The following is an 18,125-nucleotide window of genomic DNA, read 5'->3' on the forward strand; positions in this document are numbered from 1 at the left end:
ATTTGCATAAAATAACTCACCAACTGTAACTATTGAACTGTTCAAGCTAGAGAACCCAAAACCAACTTCCACATGTTCAAGATATCCTAACTTAAATTCTTTCAAATCTTTATAAAATTATGTAAATTAGCATAAAATAACTCACCAACAGTAACTCAAACCGTTTAAGCTAAAGACACCAAACCAACTTACTAATGTTCAGGCTATACTAACTTCAAATTATGAAAAACCTTTATCAACTATAACTATATACATTTGCATAAATTAGCATTAAATAACTCACCAACAGTAACTATTGAACCGTTCAAGCTAGAGAGACCAAACCAACTTCCTCATATTCAGGCTATCATAACTTCACATCCTTAACATTTAAACTATAAACCGTGGTTATTAGCGTAAAACATAATGGATCAAAAGACCAAAAGTAAGAACACAGTGGTAGACATTTTAAATGCTACCACTCTTTAACCATTTCAGCTGCAAACATTAAAACATTAACATTTTCATAAATAGTTTAAAACAAGCACACAACATTTTCTTTTGTAATGTACTTTTCTAGTTTTGCAATGGGATTTTTTTTATTTTCCCGGGCAATTGGCTTGTGCCAGTTTTATTTATCGGCTTTTCCTTTTATTTATTTTTGAAATCGGCCAAAAGCCGGCTATTACCGGCTAACAGAAACCCTGGTGTGTTTAGCCTACCTCCTGTGGTAGCTGTGTGTAACAGGTCTCTGTGGTGGCGAGGATGAGGAGGGGGGTGAAAGAGGGGACGTCCTGGAGCAGAGAGAGAAAGGTGTTCTTTACAGTGTCGCTAACCGAATCCCACCAATCACAGATGTGCGGCATGAACACCACACTGGGCACGCTCCGACGCGCCTCACAGAACACCTGACGGACACACACACAACAGCCAAACATCATACATGTGCGATATACATATTTGCGATCTGTATGAGTGTGTGTGTGTGTTTATATATGTAGAGGTGTGTGTGTTACCTGAGCGCAGGACTCCTCAGGTGTCTTGGCGCTGACAGAGTAGAGTGTGGGCAGGTCTAGACGGTGGACAGACAGCTTGTCCAGGTGGTGTAACACAGCAGGGGCCAGGTGAGAACCCTGTCCCGAGCCGGGGGGACCCGCCAGCAGCAGGCGAGGCCGGTACGACGTGGGCTGGTGGAGAGCTGATCTGGAGGGAGGAGAAGAGAGTGAGAATCAGCTTCTATCTTTTAAATGTGTCCTTACATTACCAAATAGGCTATCAGTCTCCAGTTGATTGATTAAACTAAAAACTGTTAGAGGACTATAAATGTCCATAATCATATTTCATAATCTTTAAACATATTAGCCATCTATATCAGATAAAGTACCTCGTAGATTGATGTGAATCTAATAGAGAACATTTATCTTCCCTCTCCTGTGTTGATGACAGGACTGAAGGATGACTAATGGTTTTAACGTTGACTTTGCTCATGTCATTCTCCTTGTGGCCACAAGGTGGCTTTAAAATGCCCTGATGCACTGGGGTGTGTGTGGCTAGGGGTAGAGGTGTGTTCTGTAGTCAGACTCACGTGGTGAAGTGTAGGAAGGGTGTATGTGCCGTAGAGGGGTGTGTGTGCATCTTAGGGGATCCAGGCTGAAGGTGGTAGATGGAGGGAGCTGCTCCATCCGTCTCCTCTTCACTGAACTCCTCCTCTAGCAGATTGTCAATGTCTAGTAGGAAGGAAGGACAGGAAGAAATACTGTCAAAAAACTGTTTGTGTGTGCCACCTAGAAATAAAACTGAAAACCCAGATGTGAAAACTCCTTCGCATAGAGTTGATCAGGCTGTTGATTGAGGCCTGCGGAATGTTGTCCCACTCGTCAATGGCTGTGCGAAGTTGCTGGATATTGTTGGTAACTGGAACACGTTGTCATACATGTCAATCCAGAGCATCCCAAACATGCTCAATGGGTGACATGTCTGGTGAGTATGCAGGCCATGGAAGAACTGGGACATTTTCCGCTTCCAGGAAATATGTACAGATCCTTGCAACATGGGTCCGTGCGTTATTATGCTGAAACATGAGGTGATGGCGGCGGATGAATGTCACGACAAATGGGCCTCAGGATCTCTGTGCATTCAAATTGCCAACAATAAAATGCAATTGTGTTTGTTGTCCTTAGCTTATGCCTGCCCAAACCATAACCCCACCACGGGGCACTCTGTTCACAACGTTGACATCAGCTCGCCCACACGATGCCATACACGCCGTCTGCCGGGTACAGTTGAAACTGGGATTCATCCGTGAAGAGCACACTTCTCCAGCGTGCCAGTGGCCATCGAAGATAAGCATTCGGCCACTGAAGTCGGTTACGACACCGAGCTGCAGTCAGGTCAAGACCCTGGTGAGGACAACAAGCACGCAGATGAGCTTCCATGGGACGATTTCTGACCGTTTGTGCAGAAATTCTTTGGTTGTGCAAACCCAGTTTCATCAGCTGTCCAGGTGGCTGGTCTCAGACGATCCCACAGGTAAAGAAGCCAGATATGTTACATAAAATTTCCACAATTTTTTTTAAGTCCTTCCAATTTAAAATAACTTCTATTAACAACCCATTGAGCAGAAATTGCTACAGCAAAAGCTCTGGTCTTATTAGTAGAGACATCATGGTTTATTAGGGAGGACGGTGGAGTGGTAAATGGAAGTTATTAAAAGAAGCATGAGAGATAGTACAACTCCCAGCGGATATGGGGTGAGAGAGGGAGAGAGCGAGAGAAAGCAGGTGGAAAAGGAGAGCAAAATAGGGGGCAAAAAGAGAGATGGACAGAAAGAGCGATCCCCAGACGGACAGAAAGAGCGATCCCGTACCTCCTCTACTCTCCCTGTGCTGTGATTCTGCATGGGGGAAGACTCGGAGCAGGACCTCCAGCACTGTGGACAGTGTGTTGGCCAGTAGGGGGCGTATGTTTGGGGCCAGAGCTCGGCCTGGAGGGGCCTGGGCTCTCTGGGAGGCTGGGACGATGGTCCGCAGGGCGCGGCTGAAGTCCCCAGGCCCCAGCACGATGGTACTGATAGAGACAGATAGATCAATAAATGAATACTTGATCCAGAATGGAAATTCAGTGTCAGCAGATCATACAGATTTAGGGGAGAATTCTAACTTCCACTTCATTCAAATTGTATATTAACCATGCTTTGATGTCAATGGGAGACTACATGGAAATTAAACTTAAGTGGAAGTTAGGATTGCCCCCATGCAGACAAGACGATGGATTCCAGTCCATTAATATGGACTTTCAGTTTCCTCCTCTCCATGAATACCTGACATCCAGCTGCAGCTTAACACTGCTGCCGTAGATCTGGGGGTAGCGCCGCCGCAGCGCCGCCAGGGCCGTCTCTGTGCAAAGTGCTTTGATGTCGGCACCGCAGTAACCTGGAGCAAGGGAGTGGAGTAAATGAAACAACCGAAAAGGAAGTAAGCTAAACATCTATACTACCGTTCAAAAGTTTGGGGTCACTTAGAAATGTCCTTGTTTTTGAAAGAAAAGCAAATTGTGAGTCCATTAAAATAACATCAAATTGATCAGAAATACAGTGTAGACATGGTTAATGTTGTAAATGACTGTTGTAACTGGAAACGGCTGATGTTTTATGGAATATCTACATAGGTGTACAGTAGCCCATTATCAGCAACCATCACTCCTGTGTTCCAATGGCATGTTGGGTTAGCTAATCCAAGTTTATCATTTTAAAAAGGCTAATTGATCATTAGTAAACCCTTTTGCAATTATGTTAACACAGCTGAAAACTGTTGTTTTGATTGAAGAAGCAATAAAACTGGCCTTCTTTAATCTGGAGCATCAGCATTTGTGGGTTTGATTACAGGCTCAAAATGGCCAGAAACAAAGACCTTTCTTCTGAAACTTGTCAGTCTGTTCTTGTTCTGAGAAATTAAGGCTATTCCATGCGAGAAATTGCCAAGAAACTGAAGATCTCGGACAACGCTGTGTACTACTCCCTTCATAGAAGAGCGCAAACTGGCTCTAATCAGTATAGAAAGAGTGGGAGGCCCCGGTGCACAACTGAGCAAGAGGACAAGTACATTAGAGTGTCTAGTTTGAGAAACAGACGCCTCACAAGTCCTCAACTAGCAGCTTCATTGAATAGTACCCGCAAAGCACCAGTCTCAACATCAACAGTGAAGAGGTGACTCCGGGATGCTGGCCTTCTGGGCAGAGTTGCAAAGAAAAAGTCATATCTTAGACTGGCCAATAAAAATAAAAGATTAAGATGGGCAAAAGAACACTAGACAGAGGAAGATTGGAAAAAAGTTATGAACAGATGAATCTAAGTTTGAGGTTTTCGGATCAAAGAACATTCGTGAGACGCAGAAAAAAACAAAAAGATTATAGAGGACTGCTTGACGCCATCTGTCAAGCATGGTGGAGGCAATGTGATGGTCTGGGGGTGCTTTGTTGGTGGTAAAGTGGGAGATTTGTACAGGGAAAAAGGGATCTTGAAGGAGGAAGGCTATCCCTCCATTTTGCAATGCCATGCCATACCCTACCCTACCCTGTGGACGGCGCTTAATTGGAGCCAATTTCCTCCTACAACAAGACAATGACCCAAAGCACAGCTCCAAACTATGCAAGAACTATTTAGGGAAGAAGCAGTCAGCTGGTATTCTGTCTATAAAGGAGTGGCCAGCAGTCACTGGATCTCAACCCTATTGAGCGGTTGTTGGATCAGCTTGACCATAAGAAGTGCCCATCAAGCCAATCCAACTTGTGGGAGGAGCTTCAGGAAGCATGGGGTGAAATCTCTTCAGATTACCTCAACAAATTGACAACTAGAATGCAAAAGGTCCGCAAGGCTGTAACTGCTGCAAATGGAGGATTCTTTGACGAAAGCAAAGTTAAGGACAATTATTATTTCAATTAAAAATCATTATTTATAAACTTGTCAACATCCTATTCATTTTGCAACTCATTTCAATTATGTTTTCATGGAAAACAAGGAAATGTATAAGTGACCCCAAACTTTTGAATGGTAGAGTACGTTAAAGTTGTAAACGTTAATGACCCTAATATAAGTCAATCTCTCTTACCGACACATTTCTCAGCCAGCTCGTCCACAAACTGCTCAGCCAGTCTGGGGTTCCAGTCCCGAGTGTGGATCTCAAGGATTTGCCTTCGGGCCTAGGAACAGAGAGAAAAAGACAAAGATCGAAAGAAGGAGAGGGAAATACAGGGATAGAGAAACATTTAATAAATAACAAAAACCACCCTGCTCACACCACAGTGGGTTTTTGGTCTCTCTGCCAGCTGTCTCCCTCTGTGTGTGTGTGTGTGTGTGTGTGTGTGTGTGTGTGTGTGTGTGTGTGTGTGTGTGTGTGTGTGTGTGTGTGTGTGTGTAGAAAATGTTGACGTATGTAACCATAAAAATGGTTATCACCCCCACCCCATACTGTTGTTGAAAGCCTGGGCAGAGGGTAAGTGCAGGCAAATATTTTTCTAATAGTCCTTTCTGGTGGAAGAGCTTCAGCATGGAGCAGGTTAGTGTGTGTGGGTGGAGCAGTGAAGAATGGGCAGTCTTGCTGTAGTGACATCCTTGGCTGGATAGAAGCAGTCTACAGTCTTCACAACTGGGTAATAATTGCTTTATGTGCCTCAAAATATCAGAAAAATAAATGCTACTGTTTGTTCTACCTATTGTAAAGCTGTGATTGAGAATAGCCTATGCCTAGGCTGTATAGAATTTCACTCATGTAATCCACAAGTTGAAGTTACGAACTGTAGTTTATTTGCCAAATATTTTAGCCTACGAAGGTGTTGTCCTGAAGTTGTGGATTACATGAGTGAAATTCTATACAGCCTAGGCATAGGCTATTCTCAATCACAGCTTTACAATAGGTAGAACAAACAGTAGCATTTATTTTTCTGAGATATATATATATATATATATATATACACCGTATCTAGTTTTTTAATAGGTTTAGCCTATAGCCTAATGCCCATCCATCCGACAGATCAACATTTTGCGCTGCTTTGGTGGAATTCTCCACTCTGTCTGGCCTACATTCCTCTCATGTTCTGTATCACATATTTATTGAAGTAGGCTATAGCAAATGGTAATAGGAAAATAAATTACTCAAAGTCACTTGTGTGCTGCCCTGCGAGACTCTGTTCTTTACTGCAGGGCGCCAGCCAAGTTCAAGTAGGCTAAACCATCGTCTATTACATCACGATGTCGACAATCATCGTGGTGATATCGCCAAACCCTAGTGTGTGTCTCTGCTGAGGTCGACTGATTGCTATGTACCGCTGGGCTGAGACTGGCACACAGTCACACACACTAAACTGGGACTAATGTGTGGAGTACACACACACAGAGCAGCGGCTGGAACACACACACACAAACAAGGATGACACTATCTTAAACAAGGATAAAACTCCAAAAAACATACTATGCCAGCCATAGACATACTTTAAAATGATTGGGATTACAGTATCAACACGTCACCAACATAGTGTATTCACTGATTGGGATTACAGTATCAACACGTCACCAACATAGTGTATTCACTGATTGGGATTACAGTATCAACACATCACCAACATAGTGTATACACTGATTGGGATTACAGTATCAACACGTCACCAACAGTGTATTCACTGATTGGGATTACAGTATCAACACGTCACCAACATAGTGTATTCACTGATTGGGATTACAGTATCAACACGTCACCAACATAGTGTATTCACTGATTGGGATTACAGTATCAACACGTCACCAACATAGTGTATTCACTGATTGGGATTACAGTATCAACACATCACCAACATAGTGTATTCACTGATTGGGATTACAGTATCAACACATCATAGTGTATTCATTGTGCCATAATCCTATACATGATTCATATTTACAGGTGTGTTGAAATTGTTAACTACCCCACTTCCTCACCTTCTTGTCAGGCAGGTTGAAGAGGAACTCCCTGTCAAAGCGTCCAGGCCTCCGTAGAGCAGGGTCTATGGAGTCCAGTCTATTGGTAGCACCGATCACCACGATTTCCCCTCGGCTGTCCAGGCCATCCATCAACGCCAGCAGAGTGGACACTATGGAGCTGGAGGTGGAGGAAAGAGGGATAGTGAGGGAGAGGGAAGAGAGAGATTATGGTCAAACCATAGTAAAAAACTGATCACTCACTTTCATTATTGATTATCAGAGACCATCAAACGGAGATATCAAAACCAAACTGCTACTCCTGCTTCAAATAGTACCTGTGTATCTGGTCCTGTCTGCTGGAGCGCACTGGGGCCAGCCCGTCTATCTCATCAAAGAAGATTATGGAAGGCCTCATCAGGTATGCCTAGAAGAGAGGAACACACAACCTTAACACAATGATCACGAAAATCTAACAACTCTCACAAAGTAACAACACTGGACTAGAGGTCTTCACGGATCCACCTGTACCCGAATCTCCGGAACCCAGCAGGTCCGGATCCAGAATTCTAAATAATGTCACGGTCTGGGTTAGATCTGATATGGATTGTCACGGGTAAGTGTAGTTTTAACTGACTGTTCCGGAAGAGCCCGTACAGATCAGAACGCGACTACTGCAGTAGAAAAAGAGACATTTTATCATTTATGCTGCTGCTCTTGCTTTTCACGAGAGTGGAGCGTGTAGCTTGTTGACGGTCAATCAAAGCCGAATAGGCTACAGTCAGAGCCTCGCTACGTGTGTTGCAAAAGTTAGGCGATACACTTTATATACAAAAGTATGAAGACACCGCTTCAAATTAGTGGATTCGGCTACATCAGCTGACAGATGTATAAAAATCGAGCACACAGCCATGCAATCTCCATAGACAAAACATTGGTAGTAGAATGGCCTTCCTGAAGAGCTAAGTGACTTTGAACATGGCACCGTCATAGGATGCCACCTTTCCAACAAGTCAGTTGGTCAAATTTCAGCCCTTGCTATAGCTGCCCCGATCATCTGTAAGTGCTGTTATTGTGAAGTGGAAACGTCTAGGAGCAACAACGGCTCAGCCTTCAAGTGGTATGCCACACAAGCTCACAGAATTGTCTGTCCTCGGTTGCAACACTCACTACAGAGTTCCAAAACTGCCTCAAAGCAACGTCAGCACAATAACTGTTAGTCCGGAGCTTCATGAAATGGGTTTTCATGACCGAGTTGCCGCACACAAGCCTAAGATCATCATACGCAATGCCAAGCGTCAGCTGGAGTGGTGTAAAGTTCTCCGCCATTGGACTCTGGACAAATGGAAACGCGTTCTCTGGAGTGATAAATCACACTTCGCCATCTGGCAGTCCGACAAACTAATCTGGGTTTGGGGGATGCCAGGAGAACGCTACCTCCCCCAATGCATAGTGCCAACTGTAAAGTTCGGTGGAGGAGGAATAATGGTCTGGGGCTGTTATTCATGGTTCGGGCTAGGCCCCTTAGTTCCAGTGAAGGGAAATCTTAACGCTACAGCATACAGTGACATTCTGTGCTTCCAATTTTACAGCAACAGTTTGGGGAAGGTCCTTTCCTGTTTCAGCATGACACCTCATTTGATGATCTAGTTTCATTGGTGGAGTTTAAACACTTGATCGATGTATATATCATAGAATTGTCTTTAGGACAGCTGTTTTAGTCAATACGTTTTTACGTAATATGTAATTGTTGTACTGTATGTGTGTTTATAGTTTTGTTTAATGTTGTGTTAGTGTATGTAAGTTGTTTTGTCTGTAACGTTGTTCCCCCTGCTGCTATTGGACCAAGTCTCTCTTGGAAAAGAGATGTTATCTCAATGAGAAAAACCTGTATAAATAAAGGTTAAATAAAATTTAAATAAATGCCCCTGTGCACAAAGCGAGGTCCATACAGAAATTGTCGAGATCGGTGTGGAAGAAGATGACTGGCCTGCACAGAGCCCTGACCTCAACCCAATCGAACACCTTTGGGATGAATTGGAACGTCGACTGCAAGCCAGGTCTAATCGCCCAACATCAGTGCCCGACCTCACTAACGCTCGTGGCTGAATGGAAGCAAGTCCCCGCAGCAACGTTCCAACATCTATTGGAAAGTCTTCTCAGAAGAGCGCAGTTATTTGTAACTGTAGGATGAGAAAGTGCATGCACTGCAGCCTCAGTTAGCCTAGCTAGCTAACTTTAGCTAGCTTCTCCCAGTTTGATGCAGGCAAGATGGGTACTACGTAATCATATTTGATTCTAAATAACCTGGCTGTGGCTATTATTAGTCTGCTATTGTACGAGTCAGCTTGGTTGGTTGCCGTCACTCGCTCACAGTACAGCCTCTCCCCGCCTGCTAAAGCTGCACCTCTCTCCCTCACCTCATACTTTATCAGCTCTGGTTAATAAAGTAGCATTAAAAAAATTCTGGATCCAGTCTGGAGTCTGGATCCAACCAGGTCTTTATGGAACTGGTCTAGTTGTCTTCGGATCCGTTCGGAAGGGGTCTCTATATATTTTTTATTAATTTATGCATATCGGGTCCAGGTGGTTAAGCCCCAGGTCCATTTCAGAACAGGTCCAACTGAAGACCTCTACTCTGGACTGATAAGCCTTGGCTCGAGCTCACCTGGTCGAAGAGCAGGCGTAGCTGTCGTTCTGATTCACCGACCCACTTGCTGAGGCAGTCGGCTCCCTTCCTCATGAAGAAAGACACTTTCTTGTCACCTTGACTACACTCGTTGGCCAAAGCCCGCGCTACTAGGGTCTTTCCTGTACCTGGTGGGCCGTAGAACAGACACCCTCTGTGGGGGGGAGAAATAGCGAGAGACAGAGGGGTAAATAACAAGTCTCACTTTTATTGACTGAGGAACTACACATTGTGACCATTCAGATTTTCCTCATCTGGCTTGTTGAAATGAAATAACAGTTATAAATGGCAAACAAAGAAGGATACATGCTTGATATGTCTGAACATGAATAATGTGAGTTTCCAGGTGGCTTTGCTCTTTACCTTGGTGGCTGAATCTTGAACCTCTCGAAAACCTCTGGGTAGAGGAGAGGGAAGACCACCATCTCTTTCAGGGACTGGATGTGGTTGGACAGCCCTCCTACGCTGTCAAACTTCACTGAGGTGTCCAGATTCATGGGGTCCACATCAGCGAGGCTAGCTCCCACCTTGGCCCTGTCCCTCAGCACCCCACTGGCCAGGTCCTCTGCTCGCAAGTTCATAGGCAGACACCTTTACAAATAACAAGTGTTAGCACTGTGCTTCCAGATATATCTGCAGCTCAACACTGATAGACCGGTGAAGGACAGTCGATGTGCTGTGGTCCTTTGTAGCTCAGTTCGTTGAGCATGGCACTTGGAACGCCAGGATAATGGTTTCAATCCCCGGGACCCCCCATAGGTAAAATGTATGCACACATGACTAAGTCACTTAGGATAAAAGCATCTGCTAAATTGCCTATATTATAAATGTATTATTGCTGTGAGCTTTCTGGTGCACAACGGCTGCTGTGTATCACTAGGGGTGTTAGAGTGGTCGTACTACCGCCACACCGGCGGTCACGAGTCATGATGGCAGTCAAATTCCATGTGACCGTTTAGTCACGGTAATTAGGCTTCTCCAAGCTCTGATGCTGCTGATGGTCATTAGTAACCTACCAAACATGCTAACTGTCTGGTACTCAGCACTCTATTGTCCCTCTAAGCACTCTGACATCAATGCAAATGTCATTGAAAATCTAATCAAAGACTTCATGAGAGCCCATGAGCTCATGTTGCGCAACATTTCTATAGGCTTTGCTTACTATATCTATCTATATACCTAATATTAAGCACATTACTTCGCTTTACAACAGGAGTATAAGCCTACCTGGCTGGCATGAAAATGGAACCATGGGAAATGCGTCCTCCCTTCATTATTTAAGTGCATAGATGTGTCTTTTTCCCCATGCCCCTGTTCTAAGAAAGGTGCATAACGGTCCATTCTAAATCCAAACTAATTTCACACATTATTTAGTGTACAGTGCATTCAGAAAGTATTCAGAACCATTGACTTATTCCACGTTACATTACAGCCTTAAAGTGTCTCCCCCAAATCAAATACACACAATACCCCATAATGGCAAAGCAAAAAAAGGTCATACAAATAAGAAAACTGAAATATGTAAATGTGATAAGTATTCAAACCCTTTACTCAGTACTTTGTTTAAGCACCTTTGCCAGCCTCGAGTCTTCTTGGGTATGACACTACAAGCTTGTCACAAGTCCGGGCACTGGATGGGCCACTCAAGTACATTCAGAGATATGTCCCGAAGCCACTCCTGCGTTGTCTTGGCTGTGTACTTAGGGTCGTTGTCCTGTTGGAAGGTGAACTTCTCCCCAGTCTGAGGTCCCGAACAGGTTTTCATCAAGGATCTCTGTACTTTGCTGCAGTTATCTTTCCCTCGATCCTGACTAGTCTCCCAGTCCCTGCCGCTGAAAAACATCCCCACAACATGATGCTGCCACCACCATGCTTCAACGCAGGGATGGTGCCAGGTTTCCTCCAGACGTGACTCTTGGCATTCAGGCCAAATAGTTCAGTCTTGGTTTCATCAGACCAGAGAATCTTGTTTCTCATGGTCTGAGAGTCTTTAGGTGCCTTTTGGCAAACTCCAAGCGGGCTGTCATACGCCTTTTACTGAGGAGTGGCTTCTGTCTGGCCACTCTACCATAAAGGCCTGATAATGGAGTACTGCAGAGATGGTTGTCCTTCTGGAAGGTTCTTCCATCTCCACAGAGGATCTCTGGAGGGCTCAGTGACCATCAGGTTCTTGGTCATCTCCCTGACTAAGGCCCTTCTCCCCTGATTGCTCAGTTTGGCTGGGCGTACAGCTCTAGGAAGAGTCTTGCTGGTTCCAAACTTCTTCCATTTAAGAATGATAGAAGCCACTGTGTTCTTGGGGACCTTCAATGCTGCAGAAATGTTATTGGTACCCTTCCCCAGATCTGTGACTCGACACAATCCTGTCGCGGAGCTCTATGGACAATTCCTTCAACCTCATGGCTTAGTTTCTGCTCTGACATGCGCTGTCAACTGTGGGACCTTATATAGACAGGTGTGTGCCTGTCCAAATCATGTCCAATCAATTGAAATGTACCACAGGTGGACTCCAATCAAGTTGTAGAAACATCAAGGATGATCAATGGAAACAGGATGCATCTGAGCTCAATTTCGAGTCTCATATCAAAGGGTCTGAATACTTTTTGTAAATAAGATGTTTTTTTTTATCAATTTGGGGAAAATCTAAAAACCTGTTTTCACTTTGTCATTATGGGGTATTGTGTAGATTGATGAGGATTTTATTTAAGCAATTTTAGAATACGTCTGTAACGTAACAAAATGTGGAATAAGTCAAGGGGTCTGAATACTTTCCGAATGGACTGTATGTAAAGGCAACATTAAATTAAGAATAGTTTGATAGGCTAATATTGTCACCCATCACTTGTGAATGATGTCCAGCTTGTGCAGTAAGGCAAGAAATCGCTTGAATACTTTTGCAATTTCTTCAAATCATAGTCGCACACTTCATATAGCCTAGCCCATAGACCTATATGCTTTGATAAATCGCTTTGATAACATTTTATTTTTTTACCTTAATTTAACTAGTCAAGTCAGTTAAGACAAATTCTAACTTACAATGACGGCCTACCGGTGAACAGTGGATTAACTGCCTTGTTCAGGGGCAGAATGACAGATTTTTACCTTGTCAGCTCAGGGAGACGATCCAGCAACCTTTCAGTTACTAGTCCAACACTCTAACCACTAGGCTACCTGCCCACCCTGAAGTGGCCAAATAACTTCTTAAAATTAAGCACTTTATAACCGGTGTAGCACCTAATTGGCATACATTGGCTGCGGTCGAGTTTCAAGTTTGGGAAATAATTTTCTCCATAAAATGTAACCTTTATAATAAAGCATTAAATGCATAATTCTGTCGTCACTTTTGAGAACTTGGCAAATGCAATTGAAAATCACAACACTTATCAAACCTATCATAGTTTTAAAACTCACCTCACTGTGATGATCAATTTGAAGAAAGTTCAACAGCAGGTTGAAACAGTGCTTTCTAAGGTGAAAATTCATTCAAAACACCCATATGCATATAAGAGCTGATGCATAGGCTTATGAGCCAAAGCCCCAAAACTACATTAAAATGATTGTGCCATTATACAATACATAGCCTACCACATATTATGCATGGCAGAAGAGCATAAAACTAAACTGATTTAAGATGTCTTTGAAACATAATGGCTCTAGCCTTTGAGTGTGGACTGGATTACTATACATAGTGGATGGACTGATTACCTTATGCTACGCTCCAAAATGTCTATCATGAGTCTGGGAGAGAACGTATAGTCCTAGGACTAGGTGATGCTGTTGGTTCATTGATGGTGTAGGGCGGCTTACAGAGCCAACAATTAGTGAATTTGTATATGATTTTGAATATCCTAGTAATAGGAATTTGTTTTCATAACTAATTGAGTGACATTAGCTATACAGAATATCTCACCACGTGTTTCCATCTCCTCCTCGCTCTCCTTTATTCCTTTCTAGAGCGCGCAGACGGGCTGTCAACAGTTTAGTGAAATGCGTTTTGTTGAAAAAACATGTTAATATCGATGTTCCCAAACAGATTTCACTTGGTTTTCCCAAAAAGTATTTATTTTTTATTTATTTTTATTTCACCTTTATTTAACCAGGTAGGCTAGTTGAGAACAAGTTGTCATTTACAACTGCTACCTGGCCAAGATAAAGCAAAGCAGTGCGACAAACAACAGAGTTACACATAGAATAAACAAGCGTACGGTCAATAACACAATAGAAAAAAATAGGGAAAAAAGTCTATATACAGTGAGTGCAAATGGCGTGAGGAGGCCATAGTAGCAAAGGACTGAGTAGCTACAGGAACAAGGTTGGAGAGCCCATGGCATACAGAGTTTGGGTGAAATATCACCTATCGGGCAGCGAGAGCATGCTCCTCAAACAGGTATATCACCTATCGGGCAGCGAGAGCATGCTCCTCAAACAGGAATATCACCTATCGGGCAGCGAGAGCATGCTCCTCAAACAGGAATATCACCTATCGGGCAGCGAAGGCATGCTCCTCAAACAGGAATATCACCTATCGGGCAGCGAGCGCATGCTCCTCAAACAGGTATATCACCTATCGGGCAGCGAGAGCATGCTCCTCAAACAGGAATATCACCTATCGGGCAGCGAGGGCATGCTCCTCAAACAGGAATATCACCTATCGGGCAGCGAGAGCATACTCCTCAAACAGGTATATCACCTATCGGGCAGCAAGAGCATGCTCCTCAAACAGGTATATCACCTATCGGGCAGCGAGGGCATGCTCCTCAAACAGGAATATCACCTATCGGGCAGCGAGAGCATGCTCCTCAAACAGGAATATCACCTATCGGGCAGCGAGGGCATGCTCCTCAAACAGGTATATCACCTATCGGGCAGCGAGAGCATGCTCCTCAAACAGGAATATCACCTATCGGGCAGCGAGAGCATACTCCTCAAACAGGTATATCACCTATCGGGCAGCGAGGGCATGCTCCTCAAACAGGAATATCACCTATCGGGCAGCGAGAGCATGCTCCTCAAACAGTGGTTGATGTGCGGAGTGAAGTAAGTGGTGTTGTATTTATTTCTCAGCTGGTCATATTATGCTCCGCTATAAAACCCAAGTAAATAGCCTACAAAACGGACCGGCGGGAAAGCTCACGGCCTCCATTCCTATTGGAGAGCATACAGATGACATGTCTTTTTCCCCTCCCCCTGTTCCTGTCCATTTGATAATGGCCCATTCTAAATGAAAACTAAATTGGACATATTAGTAAAGACAAGATTAAATTGAGAATAGTCTGATGGGTGAAAATCAGTTGATGAGAGAAGAGCTGTGCAGCCTGAGACCAGGAACAGAACAAGCCTTTTCTGCTTCTTTCTCAAATCAATAGCAGATAGTCGCTCCATGCAGCCCTTATGTGTTTTGATTTCTAAGAGATTCTTAGGTTTGTATCATTCACAACTAAAGTTGTTCTTCTTACTATAAAATATATAAAATGATGACACAGGAACAGGTGTGTTCCTACGGCCTACGGCATGGAGCAGAGCCAGATAACATACAGGCCAACTCATTCTGTTCTTCTGAAACACATTTTTTTCATATCATGTTTCTTTAGACCCGTCTAAAATAAATAATGGATTTGTAGTGATGATGTATATTAAATTGATTTAGACTTATTTTGTAGATGACACACATCAGCAGCTTGTATGTGTGGAGGCCTGGTTATGTTTACATCTTTATGTTAATTAACGGTCAGTTACCTTGAGACCGGCAGTCTTTTGCATGACAATAACCAGCTGACAGAATTTCATGACCGCCACAGCCCTATGTATCTCCACCCTGTGTACATACAGTATGGGTGGTGAATGGAAAGTGCTGGGAACTAGTGAAAAGCCACTTATGAATTGTATCTAATATTAAAATCCACCAGGTGAGTGACAGAGAGAGGAGAGGTATTCACCTGTTCCTGGCCCGGGTCATGCTCTTGCTTTTCCTCCTCTCAAATCTCTCCTCGTCAGACGACGACGTGGTGTCGCTACTGTGGATGGCATGCTTCTTCACTCTGGACCAGAGGAGAGGAGAATAAAGACAACAAATCGCTCCATATTACTCCATGTCAATGTAGGTAAGCAGGGTTTTCTTATAAATAATTGTTCATGCGGGGTACAAGACCAACCGTATATGGCTTCTCCTAGCTGGAGATCTGTGGGTGTCAAACAGGGAGGGATTGGTTTGTTTTCTGTTGACTGGCTCTGGGATGCAATCATAGACACAGAAGATGTAAAAAGCAGCAGCACTCAAGAGGTATAAAACAAAGACTACCAATAAATGTTTTCATGCAAGAAAAGGAAAGCTTCAGGCAACTTAGGGGGCCAGTTTCCCAGACCCAGATTAAGTCTACTCCTTGACTAAAAGCCACGCTCATTGGTGAATCTGGGGACGGAAAACCACCCCTTAGGGCTTGCAAAAACAATACAAAATAAAATAAAAAACACTAAATAATATTTTTTCCCCCTTTACCGATAGGTGGCGCCTCGTATCTCTGTACAGTCTTGCGCTGCCTCAGGTTGTACGGTCTGTCATTCTCCTCTCCTACCTCCTCTGCCTCATCTCCATCATCCTCATCCTCCGCTTCGTCATCCTCTTCTTCCCCGTGAGACTCTGAGAAAGTAAACAAGTAAAATATGCTTTTTATTTATTTAATACTTTTTGCCCCTTTTTTCTCCCCAATTTCATGGTATCCAATTAGTAGTTACAGTCTTGTCCCATCGCTGCAACTCCCGTAGGGACTCGGGAGAGGCGAAGGTCGGGAGCCACGCGTCCTCTGAAACACGACCCCACAAAGCCACACTGCTTTTTGACACACTGCTTTTTGACACTGCTCGCTTAACCCAGAAGCGCCAATGTGTCGGAGGAAACACCGTAGAACTGGTGACTGAAGTCAGCATGCATGCACCCGGCCCGCCACAAGGAGTCGCTAGAGTGCGATGGGACAAGGACATCCCGGCCGGCCAAACCCTCCCCTAACCCGGACAACCTGGCCAATTGTGCGCAGCCTCATGGGTCTCCCAGTTGCGCGACAGCCTGGGATCGAACCCGGGTCTGTAGTGACGCCTCTAGCAGTGCCTTATGGAAAAAAATTTATGAAATGTATGCATTCACTACTGTAAGTCGCTCTGGATAAGAGCGTCTGCTAAATGACTAAAATGTAAATGTAATCACTGGGAAGGCCCTAAAATATTATATTCTAAATGTAGTCTGAACCTCAAGCAACACCGACCTGTAACTATGACAAAACTACAGTTCTCACAGTCTCTGTACAGATTTACAAGCCATCCCAACTAAGTCAAACCTTCAGTCCCCTCTTCCTCCTCCTCCTCCTCCTCCTCTTCCTCCTCTGTCTTGCTCATGGCTTTGTGATGCGCCTGCATGCCAAAGGTGTTCCTGCGCAGTGACTTCCTCCTCTTCACACGAGAATACATATCCATGTTTTCCTAGAAGATCAGGAGTAGAGTCCGGTTCAGCTTGCTGGCTTGCCATCATAACGTCCACCAATGGAGTTAGTTACTAACAACCCACTTTCATTTTGCCATGGTGCATTTTATTTATGGAATGATACAGATTGATTGACAGACTCACCACCTCAGTGTCAGTCCACATGCGAAGTCTCTCCACCTCCCTGTTCTGTCTGATGCTGCTGATGTTGTCCATCTCCTGAAGAACTGCCTCCGCCGTGCTGACAATACACACATCGTCATCAGAAGTATCAAACACAGATGCATATGAATGAATTCACCGAAGTTCTACGAGTAAGGCTGAGCCGATCATCATGTTACACACCTTCATATCTACCCATCACTGTCCACCTGTCTGCCAACCATTAACCTGTTTAGGATAGGGGGCAGTATTTTCACGGCCGGATTAAAAACGTACCCGATTTAATCTGGTTATTACTCCTGCCCAGAAACTAGAATATGCATATAATTATTTGATTTTGATAGAAACTAGGGTGTTTTCTAAAACTGTTTGAATGGTGTCTGTGAGTATAAAAGAACTCATATGGCAGGCCAAAACCTGAGAAGATTGCATACAGGAAGTGCCCTCTCTGACCATTTCTTGGCCTTCTATAGCCTCTTTATGGAAAATAGAGGATCTCTGCTGTAACGTGACATTTTCTAAGGCTCCCATAGGCTCTCAGAAGGCGCCAGAACGGGGAATGATGACTCTGCAGTCCCTGGCTGAAAAACAGTAGCGCATTTGGATAGTGGTCGATCTGAGAACAATGAAACGGGCGCGCGCATGCAGGTGAAGAGTCCATTTTACATTTTCAGTCTTTGAACGAAAACGACGTCTCCCGGTCGGAATATTATCGCTATTTTACGAGATAAATGGCATAAAAATTGATTTTAAACAGTGTTTGACATGCTTCGAAGTACGGTAATGGAATATTTTGAATTTTTTTGTCACGATACGCGCCGGCGCGTCACCCTTCGGATAGTGTCTTGAACGCAAGAACAAAACGCCGCTATTTGGAT

General features: G+C 44.0%; 1 protein-coding gene across 3 annotated transcripts in view; it reads right to left on the minus strand.

The window, feature by feature from the left end:
* Positions 1 to 18,125, minus strand: part of atad2b (ATPase family AAA domain containing 2B) — a 132,778-nt gene that overhangs the window by 95,288 nt on the left and 19,365 nt on the right. For all 3 annotated transcript variants that reach the window (XM_029733363.1, XM_029733448.1, XM_029733277.1), the window contains exons 5-19: positions 17,230 to 17,326; positions 16,943 to 17,084; positions 16,111 to 16,251; positions 15,767 to 15,842; positions 15,551 to 15,652; positions 9,978 to 10,205; positions 9,594 to 9,768; positions 7,264 to 7,352; positions 6,947 to 7,106; positions 5,085 to 5,175; positions 3,299 to 3,410; positions 2,846 to 3,045; positions 1,565 to 1,706; positions 996 to 1,182; positions 702 to 887 (exon numbers count right to left, since the gene is read on the minus strand). In XM_029733363.1, coding sequence (XP_029589223.1) covers positions 702 to 887; positions 996 to 1,182; positions 1,565 to 1,706; positions 2,846 to 3,045; positions 3,299 to 3,410; positions 5,085 to 5,175; positions 6,947 to 7,106; positions 7,264 to 7,352; positions 9,594 to 9,768; positions 9,978 to 10,205; positions 15,551 to 15,652; positions 15,767 to 15,842; positions 16,111 to 16,251; positions 16,943 to 17,084; positions 17,230 to 17,326 — 2,128 coding nt within the window. The remainder of the gene's footprint in view (positions 1 to 701; positions 888 to 995; positions 1,183 to 1,564; positions 1,707 to 2,845; positions 3,046 to 3,298; positions 3,411 to 5,084; positions 5,176 to 6,946; positions 7,107 to 7,263; positions 7,353 to 9,593; positions 9,769 to 9,977; positions 10,206 to 15,550; positions 15,653 to 15,766; positions 15,843 to 16,110; positions 16,252 to 16,942; positions 17,085 to 17,229; positions 17,327 to 18,125) is intronic.

The sequence above is a fragment of the Salmo trutta genome, chromosome 1 (genome assembly GCF_901001165.1).
Source record: "Salmo trutta chromosome 1, fSalTru1.1, whole genome shotgun sequence".
Classification (NCBI taxonomy): Eukaryota; Metazoa; Chordata; class Actinopteri; order Salmoniformes; family Salmonidae; genus Salmo; species Salmo trutta.